This window comes from Engraulis encrasicolus, chromosome 5 (assembly GCF_034702125.1).
Source record: "Engraulis encrasicolus isolate BLACKSEA-1 chromosome 5, IST_EnEncr_1.0, whole genome shotgun sequence".
Taxonomy (NCBI): Eukaryota; Metazoa; Chordata; class Actinopteri; order Clupeiformes; family Engraulidae; genus Engraulis; species Engraulis encrasicolus.
Window position 1 is genome coordinate 10,605,072 of NC_085861.1, and position 20,236 is coordinate 10,625,307.

The following is a 20,236-nucleotide window of genomic DNA, read 5'->3' on the forward strand; positions in this document are numbered from 1 at the left end:
AATTCTAGTTATTAGGCCCTATATTATATTATATTATGTTATATTATGTTATATTATCCTACATTACATTATTACAGCCTATTATATAATTCATTAAAGCTGCTATGATGGTTAAGAAAATTATGGCTAGTGAAGAGGCTCAATGGCTAGTGAGTCAGGAAAACCACTAGCCAAAATGGCTGGTAAGCGAAAAAGTTAGTGTAAAGCACTGCTATATATTATATATATATAGGTTCAGGTTGCATATAATATGATGTAAAAACTATTAGTATAGGCCTACTAAATAAATACCACAGAAACTACTATACAAAAATGTGTTCAGACTCACAGAGAGACAAATAGACAGGCTGTGGTGGTGGCTGAGGTGGTAGAGAAGCCTGTTTGGCAAACAGAAGGTTGCAGGTTTGAGACCCGCTCTACTTAACCTCATAGATGTGTACAGTTTAGGCCTACACACCGTTCAGAGCTTGAAGGAGTGGAAAATCGCTATATACAGTAAATGCAGCCCATTTACCAGACAGACAGACAGACATATAGTAGCAAACAGACTTGAGAGTGAAGTGGCTGGCAGCATTAGTATGGTAGAGGTGGCATTGGGGACAGCAGAGAACGAAGCTAAACGAAATGTTCCCTGATAACATACAGTTGTACTTATTGTCACCAATAAGCAGCACATTCTCAAACATTTGAAGGCCTACATGAACCTGATACTATTAATAATGTAGGCATCGGTGTGCTGTGGCACAGCGCGTTAACACACCGTACCATATGCAGGTGACCTGGGTTCGAGTCCGGCCAGGGTAATTTCCCAATCCCAACCCTACCCCGTCTCTCTCTCCAATTGACTTCCTGTCATCTCTTCAACTGTCCTATCTAAATAAAGGCTAAAAAGCCCCAAAAACATTTTTTTTAAATGTAGGCCTATAATGGCAACCATTCTCAGTGGGTTGTGAGTGTTTGGAAGTTATTGAATGTGAGGCCTTGCTATGTACCGCAAAGTACTTTGTGTAATCAGTCGGTCATATAAAACAGCAATATAAAGTCCCATTTATCATTTAGATCTGCAGTACATCTCTATGTTTATATCCATGACATCTTTCATTTCACATGTGAGTCACACAGCACAGATCTAAACTCTAAAACCACAATGAATAAATGGTTTTAATAAAACTTCATATAGTACTAGGCCCATGTTTATTAGATACAAGATCTAAGAAAAGATATCCAGGCTCCTGAGTTTCTTTCAGAAAGCCCATCGCCATATTGAAAGTGTTCCAATAGTGCAGACAACCTTGTGTATTCATATAATTCTTTAAAAACGTTTATTTCAGATCTAATACCAGAAAATATATCTGTCTGTGGTATACTTGTGCACAGTCCAAATTCTAAATGGCCAACATACTGTAGGCCTATGTGTATGGTATAGAAATATGTAGGCCTAATGAATATGATGTTCATGAATACAAGGATAGACAGAGAGACAGTGTATGAATGTGTCAGTTGAGAGTGAATTAAAAACATAGATCAATGGCATACATAGCCTAGGCCTACGTCAGATCATATGCCCAAGTGAAACGTAATGTCATTAAGGTTATTACATTTGCCTTGACATTCCGTTTCACTTGGGCATATCAACTTGCAAAGCATATATCAAAGAAAATGATCAAAACATTAGGAGAAGCAAATAGCCATTTACATGCTCTGTCTCTTGTTCTAAAAGTTCTAGCACTATTTTACAGCGCAACAAACAAGGCCCAAACCTGATTAGACTAATTAACCAGCAGTGTCATTTGGCAAACCGTGAACGTTTCCAAGGACAAAAACGCACCAAAGTTGTCTCAAACAACTGAACCTTCCTCCAGTAGAGTAGGCTTCAATTGTAGCTCAAAGGTGTTAATGAATAGTGTTGGCAGCCCAATAGCTTTAGCACACAGGACTGGATTAAACTGTGGGGCTTGGCTGCTCATGGCTAAACTAAAGAGTAGCCCCCTTATCCTATTAGTGGCATAATGGTGCGTTGGGAGGCTCAACCTCACTCCACTCCAGCCCAGGCCAGATCACCGTGTCCTAATCTGGGCTGGCAAACGCAGCTCTCCCACCCTCCTCTCCTCTCCTCTCCTCCTCTCCTCCCCTCCCCTCCTCTCCTCCCCTCTCCACACGCCTTTCACGCTATCACTTTCACATGCTGTTGACTCTATTATGTGGCAGTGTAGGGGAGCGGGAGGGAGGGATGTAGACCAGCCGGAAGAAAGTGAAAGTGAGCTAATGGTGCAACAGCACACAAAATCAAAAGTTGTGGCCATACTGGAATCGACTAAAAAATATTAAGTTTTTTCAGCTATTTTGCTACTAAGTACAGTGAAAATAAACTAACCCTGATTGCCTCCAAGCACTGCATGAACTGCATAAACAAGTACCATAATGAATTATTATAGAATTATTTGTGATATCATTCAATAGTGTGCACATAGCTTTCAATGTAACAATTGGACCACACTTCACCTAAACACTTAAATAAGCAGTGCCAGTGAGTAGGGTATAAGATGCAAGGCCAGATAACTGCATGCAAGGCTATAGCGGACAGCTCGGACTACATACATAAACTCACTTAGACAGGAGCACAAAAAGCATCATTAGATTTATTTTGCACTTTGGAGGCCACACCAAGAACCATGGCGGAATAAGTTGTGAAAAAACAAGGACACACTGTAACAAAAAACAAAAAGAAAAAAAGGAGAAAGAAAAAAGATAAATAAATAAATAAATACATGTGACGGATGTGATGGCACATGAAGTGAGTAGTTTGGGGTGGTGATGAGTTTCGGGGAAGAGAGGAGAGAAGAGGAGAGGAGAGGAGTGGAGAGGAGAGGAGTGGAGAGGAGAGGAGAGGAGAGGAGAGGAGAGGAGAGGAGGGGAGAGGAGGGGCGAGGACAGGAGAGGAGGACTGGCGAGAGGCGAGGAGATAAAGAGAGGAGAAGCGGTGAGATGGGAGAGGAGAGATAAGAGGAGAGGAAGAGGAGGGAAGAGGAGAGGAGATGAACACATAAGAAGAGAGGAGAGGAGAGAAGATAAGAGAGGAGAAAGGAAGAGAAGAGAAAGGAAGAGAAGAGACGAGAGGAGAGCAGGGAGAGGAGAGTAGTGGAGAGAGAGGAAAAGAGGAGAGTAGAGGACATGAGAGGAGAGAGGAGAGCAAAGGAGAGGAGAGGGAGAGGGAGAGAGAGAGAGCAAGCAGAGGAGCGGAGAGGAGGAGAGAGGAAAAGAGAGAGAGAGGAGAGGAGCAGAGTGGAAGGGAGAGGAGAGGAGCAGAGCGGAGAGGAGGAGAGAAGCGGAGAGGAGGAGAGGAGAGAGTGAGAGGAGTGGAGCCGAGTGGAGAGGAGAGAAGAGGAGCAGAGCGGAGAGGAGGAGAGGAGTGGAGAGGATAGAAGGGGAGAAGAGCGGAGGAGAGGAGCAGAGCAGAGAGGAGAGGAGGGTTGAAGAAGAGAGGAGAGAAGAGAAGGGTACCAGAGCATAGGGGAGAGGAGTGGAGAGGAGGGAGGGTCCACTGATTTGTGGGTCGAGGGTGCTGTGAGGATTGTGGGCCTTTATCACCCCGCGGTGTAATCTGTGGTGTAGACTTCTTACAGTACAAAAGAACCTCGGGGACACTTTCATCATTGGTGTATAGAGAGAAATAAATTTATCCTCGCAGGACTGACCCCTCCCTGAACCCCTACCTGCAACCACGCCACACGGCTCTTTCGGAACACAACACATGGTTGCCGTGGTACGCTGGCGGAGTCTCAAGCATGTGAGCGAGCAAGCCTCTCCATCACGGCCTTGTTTAACTAGCCCCACTGTGCGGCTGCCGGGGAGGCTTCCTATGCGAACACCGTCATGTGTGAAGCATAATCCCCCTGGTCACATTAAATTAGGTAATGCTTTCAATGGCGTATTAATATCACAGGGGCGAACAAATCGCTTCCCTCTGTGCTCGTCTGAAAAAGTCATCAACTACTACAGGAAAAAATATTTAGCCGTTCTGTTATGGCAGTTGAGGTGCAGTAAGCCATCAACACTCAATGTGTTACTACAGTATATAGTAGGCTTTTGATAAGGTTGTTAAAATTGTTTGCAGACTTTGCAAGAGCAACAGGAAATGTGTCATTAATGAATCATATGAAATTTCAAATTAAAAATATTATTCTTAACCTCTTAAGCTTCGGGGCTATTTTTGAGTTTTTTTGAGGTTTTGCACAACGTCTACTTAATCATAATTATGTATTATATTTTTTGTCATTTTGTGAAGATTCTCATCCATCCAGATTAATGGTAATATAGTATGTAACTAGAATGGGCACTCGGTAGAGCGCAAACCTTCGCCTACGCCACTTATTTTTTCCTGGCCATCTTCAAAGTGTGGGGCATAACATTCTCCAAATGTTGGTGTTAGTTTCATTTAAATCGGACCGGAATATCGTAATATTACATTTTTGGCCCAGTCTTGACCTCTTATTCAATTCAGCATGCACACGTTCTTCTGGCATATAGTGCTTGGCAAAGAAAAACGTTTTTGACCTTTTTGTGACCTTGACCTTTGACCCAATCACTCCCAAAAAGTAATCGGTTGTTCCTTGGGTCATGACCAATCATCCCACTAAATGTCATAAAAATCGGCTCAATTTACGTTTTGATCTTTTCGTGACCTTGACCTTTGACCCAATCACTCCCAAAAAGTAATTGATTGTTCCCTGGGTCATGACCAATCATCCCACTACATTTAATAAAAATCGGCTCAATTTACGTTTTTGACCTTTGCGTGACCTTGGCCTGGAACTTTGACCCAATCACTCCCAAAAAGTAATCGATTGTTCCTTGGGTCATGACCAATCATCCCACTAAATTTCATAAAAATCGGCTCAATGTACGTTTTTGACCTTTTCGTGACCTTGGCCTTGACCTTTGACCCAATCACTCCCAAAAACTAATCAATTGTTCCTTGGGTCATGACCAATCATCCCACTAAATTTAATAACAATCGTCTCAGTTCTGTCTGAGTTATACGAAGTACAAACACACATTTTGACCTTGACCTTTGACCCAATCACTCCCAAAAACTAATCGATTCTTCCTTGGGTCATGACCAATCATCCCACAAAATTTCATAAAAATCGGCTCAGTTTTGACTGAGTTAGACGAAGTACAAACAAACAAACAAACAGACATATTCACAAATAAATACACGGCGGGCAAAACAAATCCTTCTGTCGAAGGTAATAATTAGACTTTGACTTATTTTCCTAATTTAGGAGACCTCATTTAACTTAAATAAAAAAAATGTTCAAAAGTTTAAACAACTCCGTCATGAACATGAACCTATAGGTGATACATTGAACACAGCAATATCTAAATAAACATTTTTTTGAAGATACTACAGGTAACCACCAAACTGTTCACTACAGTAAGGAGTGCTGGTCATTAAGATGTGCTCTCCCCTCAAAAGCTTTTTAAACTTTTTAACTACCAAGTAGAATGCCTTTGGTACATTTTTGTGAAGGTTATTTTTGCCAAAAAAGAATGATGATGACGTACACAGTTATATCAGGTAAATAATTTTATTCATTACACGCTCACACTGACAAATTCACACAACTGAGGCATGTTAAGGAAAACACACCAACAAAACAAAACCTTTAAGCTTCAAATTTCAGCTGTTTTACTTAACATTTCAGCTTTATTTTACAATGTGTTGTCTAGGCCTAAGGTAAATAGTGCACCAGGACATTTGAAATGTAATAATGTAACCATAATGCATAATAAAAATATATAAATATAAATATAATGTAATGTAACCAAAATAATGTAATGTAACAATAATGCAATAATTTTACATATAACCATAGTATAATAATTTTACATATAACCATAGTGTAATAATTTTACATATAACCATAATGTAATGTAACCAAAATAAAATGTAACCATAATATAATAATTTTACATATAACCATAATGTAATAATTTTACATAACTTATCTGCATTAAAGATTGAAAGTCATCTAAAGTAAACAATCTGGCCAAACCAGAGGCCAATTCACCAATGGATCAAACACTCGGAAATCTAAAAAAAACAAACACCACTCAAACAAGAAGCAAAAGCACAGAACTAAGGCCAGGCACATTAACTAAAAGAGAAAAACACTCAAAAATTAATAAGTGCCTGTTTTTTTCCTTTCTTTTTTTGCTCTGTTCGCTTACTTAAAGTTCGTTTCTGAAGGAGCTGAAAGACATGCTGAGGGGAGAGGGGTAGAGGCCGCTACTGGGGGAGGCTTTAGTGGTAGGGGCAGGAGCAGGGGCAGGGGCAGGGGCAGGAACCGCCGGGGCAGGGGTGGTAGGAGCAGAGGTGACAGGGGCAGGTGCACCACTTCCAACCTGCTGGGCGACCCCTGCCATGGCGGCCATGGGCAACATAGAGGTGTCACCCCTCGGGCCAGCGGGCAGCGCGCCGGTGCCCTTCGCCCCCTTAGCTTTGGCGGAGGGGTAGAGCCATGCCGCCACCCCGTGGTGATGCTGCTGCTTCTGCGCTTTAGTCGTCATCGCTTCACTCTGCGGCTGTTGCTGCGGCTGGCCACCGCTGCCCGGAGCCAAGATGGAGGCGGAGCCTGCAGAGCTGGGCTGGCCAGCGCACTCGGCAACAACAGCTGGAGCCGCTGATTGGGCCATGGTGCCCATGACGACTTCGAAGAGGCGGCCGGGCGAAAAGAGACTCTCGGAGCCCTCCGTCTGGGGCGTAGGCGGTATGGCCGTTTGGGGCGCCACTTTCATAGGAACTCTGTTGGACGCTGCCACTCCGTTTTTGGGGTTGGCGGTGGCAAGGGCCCTAGGCATCATGGAGAGGACGGACTGGGCAAAGGCTGGAGAGCAAGTCACCTGAGCTGGGCTGGAGGAGGAAGAGGGTGGTGCCGTCTGAAGAAGGGGACTGGCGGCAGCTGGCGCGTTATTTGCCTGGTGGGTCGCTAATAAGCTGCTGTAGGTGGCATATGGAGAGGGCACACTCTGGCTCCCTGGTACAGCACTGACTGGTACAGCAGGGGCTGGGGCAGGGGCATGGGCATGGGTAGGGGCAGTGAGAGGTGTAGGGGTCTGATGAGCAGCCACTGCATGAGCAGGTGTTGCAGGAGTAGAGGGCGTATGAGAAGAGGGTGTAAGAGCTGTTGGCATATGGGAAGATGCTGTAAGAGCTGTTGGCATATGGGAAGAGGGTGTAAGAGTGGCTGGCATATGGGAAGAGGGTGTAAGAGTGGCTGGCACAGGGGAAGAGGGTGTAAGAGTGGCTGGCACAGGGGAGGAGGGTGTAAGAGTGGCTGGCACAGGGGAGGAGGGTGTAAGAGCAGTTGGCATATAGGAAGAGGCTGTAAGTGCGGTTGGCATAAGAGCACCAGGCGTATGTGATGTGGGTGTGTGAGCCATGGGCATGTTTCCAGGTGTCGTATACATAGTAGACGCCTGGGCAAGTGTGGCATGGATAGGAGGCATGTCACCAGTGGGCCCACAGGGCGAGTGCGTGAGAGGGGTTGGCACCTGAGGACTGGGTGTATGGGCTACGGGAGATGCCAGAGCAGGTGTTGCATAGGCAGTGGGCCTCTGGAGGGTCGGTGCAAGACTGGCAGGAATCTGAGCGGTTGGTGTGTAAGCTGCAGGTGTATGAGGTGTGGCCGGTACAGCACCCTGAGGTGCAGGGACCGGAGACATCAGAGTAGGTGGTGCATAGCCGTATAGCATAGCCGTGTCGACGGTGAGCACACGAGAAGCTGGCACCGGAGGAGCGGGCATTGCAGCATGTGTGGGTGTTGACCCATGATGAACAGTGCCAGTGGCCGTATAAGCTGTGGGTACAACACTGGCAGGCGGGATGGCATGGATGGTGGATATCGCTGTAGGTGTTGGCTGAACAGGAGTGGCATAGGTGGGTGTTTGAGAGGTTGGCATGTGAGGAGAGGATACGTGAGTGGTGGGCACATCACCTGGCAGTGCAGGGAGGGGAGACATGGAGGGCAGTGCAGGGAGGGGAGCAGGTCTTGCCTGAGTAGGTGCTGCATCGCCAGTGGCCACTTGGAAATTGGGCGTAAAGGCGGTCTGCATTTGAGGAGTGGGCGTATGAGTGGTGGGCATAAATGGAGCGGGTACATGAGATGTGGGGGTATGAGGTGTAGGCTGAATTGGAGTGCCATAGGTACACGTGGCATCCGCAGTGGGTGGCATATGGACAGCGTGTGTTGGCAGAGCGGTTTGTACATAAGAGGTCGGCGGTAGAGCAGTTGGCATTTGAGGAGTGGGCATAGTGGCAGGCATCGCAGGAACCGGAGACATGTACGCAGGTCTTGCCTGGGTAGGTGCTGCATAGCTAGGTGGTGCGTCACCACTGGTCATAAGTAAAGTGGGTGCCAGTGAGGTTGGCATTTGAGACATGGAAGCCAGAGACGTTGGCATTTGAGGCATGGAAGCCAGAGACGTTGGCATTTGATGAGTGGACGCCAGTGTGGTGGGCATTTGAGGAGAGGACGCTAGAGACGTTGGCATTTGAGACATGGACGCCAGAGACGTTGGCATTTGAGACATGGACGCCAGAGACGTTGGCATTTGAGACGTGGACGGCAGTGAAGTTGGCATTTGAGAAGTGTATGCCAGTGAGGTTGGCATTTGAGGAGTGTATGCCAGTGAGGTTGGCATTTGAGACATGGACGCCAGTGAGATTGGCATTTGAGGAGTGGAAGCTTGAGACGTTGGCATTTGAGGAGTGGACGCCAGAGACGTTGGCATTTGAGGAGTGGACGCCAGTGAGGTTGGCGCTGGGTGTGGAGGTGGTGTTGCATAGGGAGACAACATATCCACAGTGGGTGCATGAGCAGTTGGCATAAGAGCGGGTGCATACACCGTTGGTGGTGTATTAGCAGGTGCCATAGGAGTGGCCGCGTACGCTGGGGGCATGTAAGCCACGGGCATTTGAGTGGTGGGCAGGTGGTCACCAGCTGCTGTTTGAATGGAGGATGCTTGACCTGGTGTGGGTACCTGGTAGGTATGATAAGTGGGTGTATCAGGCACGGGGGTATGAGCGTCCAGTAGATGGCTAGATGGTGTAGAAATGGTAGACACAGGTGCAGGTACAAGCTGAGCAGGTGCAGGTATAGGCTGAGCAGGTATTGAGCCAGTAGGTGTTGCATAGGCAGGCGGTGCCTCCGCAGCGGGCACCTGAGCAGGGGGTGTTGGCGCGTGGACACTGGGCATATAAGACGTCGGTGCCGTGTAAGCGGTGGGAGCAGGTGTACCGACAACAGCGGGCGTATGCATTGGAGTATTGACAACAGTGGGCGTATTCGCAGGTGTGCTGACAACTGTGGGCATATACACAGGTGTGCTGAAAAGAGTGGGCGTAAGACTAAGTGTGGGATAGGAGGTGGGCGTAGGAGTGGGGGCACCAGGGGGTGGCTGCGCTGGGTGCTCTGGCTCTGTGGCCAGAGGTGGAGGGGCAGGAGCAGGAGCACCAGAGGGTGGCGCTGCTGAGTCCTGGGGTATGTTAGCAGCAGGGGGTTCTGGGTGGAAGTCCGTGCCGCCGCTCTGAGAGTCGTTGGACGGCGGAGGCGGTGCTGGTGCTGGTGCTGGTGCTGTGAGCGGGCCATCTGAGTCGGGTTCCGGGTCGGAGTCTGAGCGGGATACGAAGCGCAGCAGGCGTCCCTCGGAGGTGGAGGGGTAGTAGTCCATGGCCCACGCACGCCGCTCCTCCTGCTGCTGAGTCACATCACACAGCACCTCCGACAGCTCCAGACCACTCTGCTGCTCACACACGTATATGAGAGAGAGAGAGAGAGAGAGAGAGAGAGAGAGAGAGAGAGAGAGAGAGAGAGAGAGAGGGAGGGAGAGAGAGATGTAAATGCAGGCAATGAGAAAGTCAAGTCAAGTCAAGTCAGCTTTTATTGTCACTTTCTTCATATGCACACGTCATACAAGGACCACTCTGCTGCTCACACACGAGAGAAAGAGAGAGAGAGAGAGAGAGAGAGAGAGAGAGAGAGAGAGAGAGACAGAGACGGAGAGAGAGAGATGTAAATGCAGGCAATGAGGAAGATCGACGGACAGCAAATAAACAGAGGAAAGAAGGAAAGTGTGGGTATATGACACAGCAAGAGAGAAAATTAACCAAACCAAAAAAACAACGCGACCTACATAGCCTATTTGAAGCTGTTTGACCGAACATTTTAATATAATGTATGTTACACCATCATTTATTTCACACCATCATTTATTTCAAGTCTTTCTGCCATTTATTTCAAGTCTTTCAAGACCCCTCACAGACCCCTCTCCATCGGCTCAGAGGTGGTGGAGAGGGTCAACAGCTTTAAATTCCTGGGGGTGACTGTGGCTGATGATCTGTCCTGGGGTACACAGATAGCCTCAGCCGTGGGTAAGGCCCAGCAAAGACTTTACTTCTTGAGGAAGTTAAGAGGCTATCACATCCCCAGACCGCTGCTGGTGAACTTTTATAACTGTGCGATCAGCAGCGTTCTGATGTATGGGTCTTTGGTGTGGTACTCTGGCTCCACAAAAGCAGACCAGCAGGCACTCCAGCGTGTGGTAAAAACAGCACAGAGAATCACTGGGACACCTCTCCCAGAGATAGGTACAATCTACACCACACGCTGTCTACGAAGAGTGCAAAACATCTTGCAAGACTGTCACCACCCTGCTTACCACCTGTTCCAACTGCTTCCCTCAGGCAGAAGATACAGGTCATTACAGGCACGAACTACAAGACTTTCTAATAGCCTGTACCCTGAAGCCATTAGACTGCTTAATTCTAGTGCTCTTACATAGGTCTCTGGACTGGTGTTCTGTGTTTTTTTCCTTTGGGATGGCACTTAGGCCACATCCTATTGATTTTGTGTATTCATACGCGCGTGTGTGTGTGTGTGTGTGTGTGTGTGTGTGTGTGTGTGTGCACCTTAAAAATATCAACAGCACTGGGTTATTAACTTTGAATTGTGGGGAGAGGATCACATTTTTTTATTTTACTGTTTTTGTTTTACTTGATTAATTTGTTAATACTCATATTATTACTATTATTTACTTTAACTTATTATACTTCATGATATACTTCATGAATTTAGACTTTATTTGACTACTTCTTTTTGGTTACTTCTATAGGCCTACATCAAACTACGCAGTGTTGTTGTTGCTCCACCCATAATTTCGTTGACTTCATTGACAATGACAATAAACTCCTTGAATCTTGAATCTTGTTTTGAGGCTCTTCCTCGAAAGACTATAGTAGTCTGAAAAGCTGCACCTTCTGAATAAGATACTTTCTAAGGTTGCAGCAGGGCCCTCGCTTTGCTCGCTAAGCAATTTCGCCCTCGTGAACTCCCTCACCCCTCCTCACCTGTCCGATGTCGGTTTATGGATAAGAGATGGACCATAGATGTTATTCAATTGGGATAATTAATAGTCTTTAAAAAAATAAATTAAAAAAAGTAGGAAAGATACCAATTTCTGTAATCTGCAATGATCGGTGATCGGCAGATCATGGTTTTTGGTCAAAAAAAAAAAAAAAAAAACTGAATCGGAGCATCTCTAGATGCAGGCCTTCTCAAAACGTAGTTATTTCCCCCCTCGTCAACCCCTTCACCCTTCCTCACCTGTCCGAAGTCGGTTTATGGATAAGAGATGGACCAAAGATGGCTTTCAATAGGGATAATTACAATTTAATAGTAAAAGAAACAAAAAAACCCCCCAGGTAATTCACCCCTCGTCAGCCCCCTCACACCTCCTCACCTGTCCGATGTCGGCGGTCTGCACGGCCTCGAACATGACGCTCTCCAGGTAGGCGTCCACCAGGCCGGTGAAGTCGGCCATCAGGGCGTCCAGCATCACCTCCTTCAGGGGCAGCAGGTGGATCACAGACAGGGCCATCAGCTTCAGCAGGGGCCCGGGACACGGACGGATGTACCACACCTCACGGTCCTCCTGGCAAACATCACATCACATGCATAACATAATTACATTATACTGTATTTAAGTATATGGCTATTGTGTACTGTAAATGCAGGGCCATCAGCTTCAGCAGGGGCCCGGGACATGGACGGATGTACCACACCTCACGGTCCTCCGGTCAACCATCACATCACATTACCGGTATATCAAGTACTGTACATGCAGGACTTGCAGGACACTGCCAAAGGCACCCACGATCCTCCAGTCAACCATCACATTATAATCAAAGGGGTATGCCACTATTGTGGATCACCGACAGGGCCATCAGCTTCAGCAGGGGCCCGGGACATGGACGGATGTATCACACCTCACGGTCCTCCGGTCAACCATCACATCACATTACCGGTATATCAAGTACTGTACATGCAGGACTTGCAGGACACTGCCAAAGGCACCCACGATCCTCCAGTCAACCATCACATTATAATCAAAGGGGTATGCCACTATTGTGGATCACCGACAGGGCCATCAGCTTCAGCAGGGGCCCGGGACATGGACGGATGTATCACACCTCACGGTCCTCCGGTCAACCATCACATCACATTACCGGTATATCAAGTACTGTACATGCAGGACTTGCAGGACACTGCCAAAGGCACCCAGAACTGCCAGCCAGCAAACTGGTGCTGTAGGAACCGTCGCGTGGGTGCCGGTCACGTCCCACAATAACATACGTGGACATACTCAAGAAGGACGCAGGAACCCAGAGTACCAGCGAATTGAAAAGATGCATGGAGGGGGCGCTGTGGCGCAGCGCGCTAAGCCCCCCACACTTGGGCTTGCATGCCCACGGGGACCCCGGTTCGAGTCCGGACAGGGTCGTTTCCCAACTCTACCCCATCTCTCTGCACACTCACTTCCTGTCGCACCTTCACTGTCCTATACGAAATAAAGGCCCAAAAAGCCCATAAAAATATCTTTAAAAAAAAGAAAAAAAAGAAAAAAAAGAAAAGATGCATGGAGAAGTGGGATGACTGGAAGCAACGATGGAAGGCTTGTCTGAGGACGACCTAGAGAGATATGGATATTGTGTAAACGCATGGTTATCAATTTCAGTAGAGGCTCTGCCCACGGCCACGATCCTCCTGTCAACCATCACAAGAATATGGACCTCGTTTCACAACAGTGTCGTTGCTAACCACTTAGAAACTTAGGAAGTTGCCAATAGGAAATTGCGTTGCAACCAAGTAAGTTGCTAACTTAGTTAGCAACGATGTTGTCGAGAAATACATCCCAGGGCACGTGACGACAAAACTAAACCTTCGACATTGTGTAAACGCATGGTCCTCAGTTTCAGTAGTAGCTCTGGGAAGGGCTGGATGTAGAACACCTCACGATCCTTCTGCCAGTCACATGGATCAGGTCATGTGATGTCAAAATAAACCTTTGCAAGGTAAACACATACAGTATGTGGATATTGGGATGTTTTCGCTGCCAGTAATAGACCACCTGCCATGGGGGATGGGATGTGGGGGTATTTGTGTATGTGTGTGTATGTGTGTGTGTGTGTGTGTGTGTGTGTGTGTGTGCGTGTGCATCCCCCCCTAAACGCCACTTGATTTTTAAAATTATTATTTTTTAAGAGATAAACACAAAAAGAAAAGGAATAAAGGTTACCTTGGAGAGTTTGGACTTGAAGTTGAGTGAGGTCTGGTGAGCGTTAGGTAGGCCCAGGTGGAGGTTGACCACCTCCTGTAGGGTGCAGACCCGATCGGGCAGGAGGCCTCCTGTACTCTGGTAGAACAACAGGAAATCTGCCACCTGCAAAGCATTCATTGTAGGGCTGCTCGGTTATGGGAAAAATCAATATCACAATTATTTCAGTCAATATTGATATCACAATATTTTTCAACGATATTTTTTTAAAGAAAAATAATTGTTCCAAACAGCTCACAATCTTCCCTCTCTTCAGCAGGGTGAGTGGAGAGCCATAGAGAAACACATAGTGGTGTTCTGCATGAGAGTTGGGTAGCAAGTCTGCTCTGAGCTCACAATGGCTCAAGTGGAGAGGAACGTATTGCATTTAGCATAGCCTACCCTTTGGCAGTATAGACAAATGAAAAAAAAATGTTTCAACTCAATATATGATATAAAGTGATATATATTTGACAGAAATATTGATCTTGTGATATAAATTCAATACATTGCACAGCCCTAATTCATTGTTCTTTTTATGGTATTTTTTTTAGGCTTTCATGTCTTTAATCAGGACAGGGCAGTGAGAGAGTGTGACAGGAAATGAGTGGAGAGAGAGAGAGAGAGAGAGAGAGAGAGAGAGAGAGAGGGGGAGGGAGGAAGGAAGGGTCAGCAAAGGATCTCGGGTCTGAATCGAGCCCGGGTCGTCGGCATAATGGTATGGCGTCTTTGTTCATTGAGCCACTGCAAAAGATTAATTGCCAATCGTTTCCAGTGTTTCTGGGTCTTTGTCCGTTTCTGTCTTTTGCATAGATATTTTGCTAGTAATGCACATCTCATGTATGTTTCATGTCTTGCGCTGAATTCACTAGAAGAAATTCCCCCCACAGGGGACAATAAAGCTACTACTACTACTACTATAGAGTACAGTATATATTACGCGCTGCTCTGTCTGTACTGCCTGTTAGTGATGCTGCTTTTATGGTGCTGAGGCCTCCCTGTTGCCCACACAAATTTCTCCCTGAAATGTGGAGTTTTGATGGAGGCATTGAGTTTCATTTTAGAAAAACACAACTTCAACACAATAATATACACAATGTATTAATTGTTTTCATTGTGTTTGTTCTTGAACAAGGTAAGGGAGAAAAATCTGCACTCACAAACTGCGTCTCATTATTAATTTATTAGGAGCGGGCATAGATTATTTTTTTTTATCTAGATTAATCTCACTGTAATTCTGAAAATAATCTAGATTAATCTAGATAAATCTAAAATTAATCTATCTAGATTCATCTATATCAAAATGGCTCATTCAGAATACACACGCTAGCGAGATAATGACGAAAAAAAACCCTTTCTTAAGCTTTTTCTTAATACCATTCTTAAGAACGGTCATGTTGATACTTGGTGATAAAAAAAAATCACTGCAATATGTGTAAAGTGTGTTGAATATGTTAGGAAGCATACAGTCATAAGATACAGAAATTTCAAAATGAACAGCGTAGAGACAAATAGGCCTACAGATAAATCTATCAAACATTTAGGCTATTTAAAAAAAATGACCTCAACAATTCAGCATTTGAGAGAGAGAGAGAGAGAGAGAGGAGAGAGAGAGACAGAGAGAGAGTCTGCCACTGACTTAAGAGCTGCGCGCTCCGTTAAAAGAGGGAGGATCTTCGCGCAGCAGGCCCAGCTAGTCCACACAGAAGAGCCAGGATACTAGATATCTAGAACCTACAGCACTGGCCCAAAGCTGGCCGTTGTTCTCAGAGTTAGAATGCCAGAGGAGTTACAACTCGAAATTAATTCGGTTAGCAAAAAATATCAAGCGCGACAACCGCGAGGTTTATTACCGTCTGACATCTCACTGAGTCGAAAATGCGCTATCGCAACACAATTACACAAACATTCAGCGAGAGTAGATATTGACAGTTTCAGTTTGACAATATTCAAAATGCACATCACACAGAATATTTTGTAATGATGGCACAGGCAATTCTGGAAGTTTTTTATGTGTTCCATGCAATGCGTGAGGAAAAGTAGGCCATGTCGGGCTGGTAGGCTACTCACACACAATAATGTCTCACTATGCTTCACCTCAAACAGCAACGTCTCTCTAGTCTACCACTTATGAAAAAGCACTCAAACAACACCTACCACGGCAGAGAGATTAATGTTTTCAGCATGTAAACACTGTTCATATTTAGTAGGTCTGCTGAAGCAACAGGTGGAGAGGAGAAGCGATTGGAGCGCAGTCTGAATGCGTCTGTCAATCAAGCGCTATGGTGACGCGCATACCCAAAATCCAAACCCATACTTTGAGAATAGATTAACGTGCGATATTTCCTTTATCGCGCGATAAGAGTCTCACATTGTCGCAGCACGTTACCGCCGATAATGGCCCACCACTATTATTTATATTACCACCATGTCCAAAAAGCAAACCCGTTTCGGATATCAAGCCTTCATCAGTGCGTGGTACAGTGCGTGGTTCTTGAACAAGGGAAAGCAGGTTCAAATACTGTGCACAATATCAATGAAACAATGAACGAATATGAATGTGTTCACAAATGTCCTTATACGCAAGTCCACAGTAAAGCAGGTGAGAATGCGTGTCTGTTGTGTGTTGAGTATCTGAGTGTGTTTATAAGAATGGGCATTTCTATTGTGTGTAGAGTAAAGTACCTGTGTGTGTTTTTATGAATGTGTTTCTGCCGTGTGCAGAGTACCTGTGTGTATTTATATGCATGTGCATTTCTGCCGTGTGTAGAGTACCTGTGTGTCAAAAACAGACATGAGCTTGACTCCATAAAGGGCCATTAGAGAGGAGCCAAGTCTGCGTCCATCATGTGCAACCTGGACAACAATAAAACAACCATACAACAACATTACTAACCAATGTGCGCCAACATCTTTTGAAGAAACACTATTGACGTCTCTGAGAGGCTATATTTGGTCTCATTGTTGTTATTTTGGAAAATGCTTTCTAATGCTGACTGTAATATGAGGTGTTTGTGTATACAAGACGCCAGCAATTCATCCAAATGCTGGCATAGAACTCCATGTTACTATTGATAAGTATTGCCTCCTTGCATTATAAGTGACTAATACTACCCAAAAAGTCAATGTACCGATTAAACAGGTAATAATCATCAGGTCATTATTCTCTCATGCATCAATACATTTTGATTTTTATTTAAACTCCTAGATTAGTGTTTCTCAACGGGGGCGGTACAGCCCCCCGGGGGGCGTTGGGGATCTCTAGGGGGGCGTTGAGAAGGATACCGCTGAAAGGGGGCGGTGCTTAGTTGCCATTGGGGAGCATTAGTCCATTTATTTTGTTAACACTAAGGGGGGCGTTGTCAGGCTTATGGTGAGGTCAAGGGGGCGTTGGGAGGCTTATGATGAGGCCAAGGGGGCATTTATTCAAAAAAGGTTGAGAAACACTGCCCTAGATTAAACCATATCAACATTTGAAGAGCTTCGTTGCAATGTCCACTTTGAAACGTTTGAAATGCACATCCACTTTTAAACGTTTTGGGACCTTGACATTTTTGTATTGAGCATTCCATTGCATTGCATTGCAAAATGCATTTTATATTGGTTTAAAAAAGTATGCTGTCAAAATATCTAAGTGGCAAGAATTCACACATAGGTGGTAGGACTTCTGAACAGTCATTTTAAATAATAAAATGCAGAAGTCAAAAATGGTGGATACGTCGTTTTGCAACAAAACTCTTCATTTCCTTTTGTTTTGACAGCAAGTCTCACCTTCAGGATGCGTTTGCTGGAGAGGATCTTGGTCAAGCCATTCTTGAAGGCAAGAGATCCGAGAGACAAGATGTCAAAGAGGAACACCTTGCCCTTCTTGGCAATCTGTTGGGAGCACATTGATTGATTTTTACTGATGGATATACTATTTTGTAAGCAGATCATTTGTGATTCCATTCCAGGTACAAGATGCATCTGAAATGGCAGAATCATAATGACTTCAGGAAGAAAAATCCACACTCACAAACTGCGTCTCATTATTTATTTATATTACCACCATGTCCAAAAAGCAAACGTGTTTCGGCTAACAAGCCTTCATCAGTGCGTGGTCTGATGAAGGCTTGTTAGCCGAAATGCGTTTGCTTTTTGGACATGGTGGTAATATAAATAAATAATGAGACGCAGTTTGTGAGTGCGGATTTTTCTTCCTGAAGTTGACGCTTTTTATCTCGCACCCAAAGACTTTCGTTTTTCCAAGAAGTTGAGCGTGTCCTCTGCCAATACTTAGAATCATAATGACGGCATTTGCCAATCGCCATCAGTCATCAACATTAACCGTGTGTGTGTGCGTGTGTGCGCGTGCATGCTCAAGAGTGCGCTGAGACATCTTGTTCATCTGACATGTTCATCTACCTGAAGCAAGTTTGTGTGTGTGTGTGTGTGTGTGTGTGTGTTTCATGTACCGAGAGCCAGCAGAGTCGTTCCAGTTGTATCCCTCCTATCCCCTCAGCTGCCACCCCGACCACTCGTGCCTTCTGAAGCTCCATTATCTTAACAAAAAAATAACAAGACTTTATTATTAACAATACTTTAACAGTGTGGCTCTTTCTCAATGCCCAGTGTTCTAGTCTTGCAAGGACGTGAAACGCCCAGTGATTGGATACACCGCAGAGTTCACCAAAGAGTATCCAATCACTGGGCATTTCACATCCTAGCAAGGCTGGAACACTGGGCATTGAGATGGGGCCTCTGTCTGTGTTACTGTACATTTGAAGCTGTGATTGCATAGCTTCATTTTAGCTTTTGCAGCAGACTAGCCAATGTAATATGTGTTAAGTCATCAAAGTAAATAAAGTTACAAGTGCAGATTTTATTTCTCATGTACCGGTTAAGCTTGACAGTTTCGTAGTTACAGTGACATTGCACTATTCTGGCAATATTCTCATTTGATAAAGACACACAAAAACTACCTCATTGAGTGGTGTTTTTTTTAAATGATCAAACCGTATATGTACAGTTAAGTGTGGTATGCATGCACTCAGTGTCCTTACCGCAGGGAGGAAGTTCTGATTCAGCTCGTTAATGACAATATAGTTGACGGCTTCTTCCTCGTCATCATCATCATCATCTGAAGAACAGCAAAAGGAGCGTCATAGCAATAGGTCTGACTCAGAGCTGTAGATATGGCCCTGCGTCTGACGAGTCAGGCCAAGGAGTCAGGCCAAGAAAAACAAGTCAGCACAAGGATGCGTCCAAAGGCACAAATATGAAGAGAGCAACGTGAAAAAAGGCGGCGAAGATCGTGTTTTAGCCGTTTTAAAGAATGCGTTTCAGACGGACAGACAGACGGACTGACATACCGTCTTATAGAGACCTAATAATAAATTAATAACATAAATCGTTCTCACCTGGAAATATGTCCCGCCTGTAGGGCTGATATTCGTCAATTTTCAATTGCCCCTCTGTGATGGCATCATTGATCCTGCAACAAAGTCCTTGGTGTTTAAAGGTTCACTGTATAATATTTTTTTAGTAGTTTACTTCCAGAATTCATGCTGCCCATTAGCAAATGTCCATTGGCAAACCTTTTTCATGAATAGGCCTATTTGCCACCACCATCAAATTCCAAGTATTCATTATGCCAGGAAAATGGCACTTTTCAAACATGAAAAGTGGGATTTTCTCTATAGTCAGCCATTTTGAATTTCCAGAAATAGCCATTTTCAGCAGCGAAATTTACGGAACTTTGGGCATACAATATTATTACTTATTCATGACAAAATCCAATTTGGCAGCGAAGTTTCAATGAGCAGCATAGTTGCAACTTGCAATACCTACTCTGACCACCATCCTACACAGTGCACCTTTAACAGAAAGTACCGGTTGTCTACTGCTACTCTGAGACAGAGAAATCAACTGACTGACTGCAGGACTAGCACTACTTACCCACTCCTGTCATCCGTGACACGTAAAAACTCCACTGTCGAGAAAACGGAGATTACCATGATTAGCACAATGTAACTAGTTAGCCAAGTTGTGCAAGTGAATAAACACAGTGCAACCATACCTTGTCTACCACAGACTACACAGTTTAATTTGAATTATTTGATTTATTAACTTACCACCCACGATTTCACGTCCGGTAAACTGTAATACCGGGTGCTCTCTATCAGTTTTGGACGCCCGAACTGCAACACGAGTTAGCTTATTGTTAGTGTAAAACAAACTTAATTCAGCTTAAAAAATGTAAACCGTATATTTAGACAATGCTTCAAGTTGTTTCATGATGCCATTTGCCCAATGGCAATTACTGTTTCACGGTGCAGTGCAATGCTAGCCAAGGTTAGCTGCAGCACGTTGTCTTACCATTCTCCAACACAATTGCTTTGTCCACGATACGCTGAATAACACCGATGAATGCTTCATCCCTCGTCTTCAGTTTAACTCGTCTTCCTTTCAGTGACTGCATAAACTGATAGTCTTCAAGAGAGACCATTGCTACCTCTGATGCAGATGCAAAGAGTTATGATTATGAAAGCGAGTGAAATGATAGCTAGCCTCACGCCACCACCATGCCTGCTGCTGCTGC

The 20,236-nt window shown here is 45.1% G+C and overlaps 1 protein-coding gene across 1 annotated transcript; it reads right to left on the reverse strand.

Annotated features, from left to right (window-relative positions):
* Positions 1-5,572: 5,572 nt before the first annotated feature.
* exd1 (exonuclease 3'-5' domain containing 1) lies at positions 5,573-20,233 on the reverse strand. The gene is made up of 11 exons (XM_063198655.1): positions 20,014-20,233; positions 19,770-19,835; positions 19,594-19,627; positions 19,056-19,129; positions 18,699-18,775; positions 18,111-18,197; positions 17,428-17,532; positions 16,432-16,512; positions 13,639-13,782; positions 11,803-11,994; positions 5,573-9,807 (listed from the first exon to the last, which is right to left on the reverse strand). Exons 1-11 carry the CDS (start codon positions 20,141-20,143, stop codon positions 6,235-6,237), a joined length of 4,563 nt encoding a protein of 1,520 aa, XP_063054725.1. The 5' UTR covers positions 20,144-20,233; the 3' UTR covers positions 5,573-6,234.
* Positions 20,234-20,236: the final 3 nt, after the last annotated feature.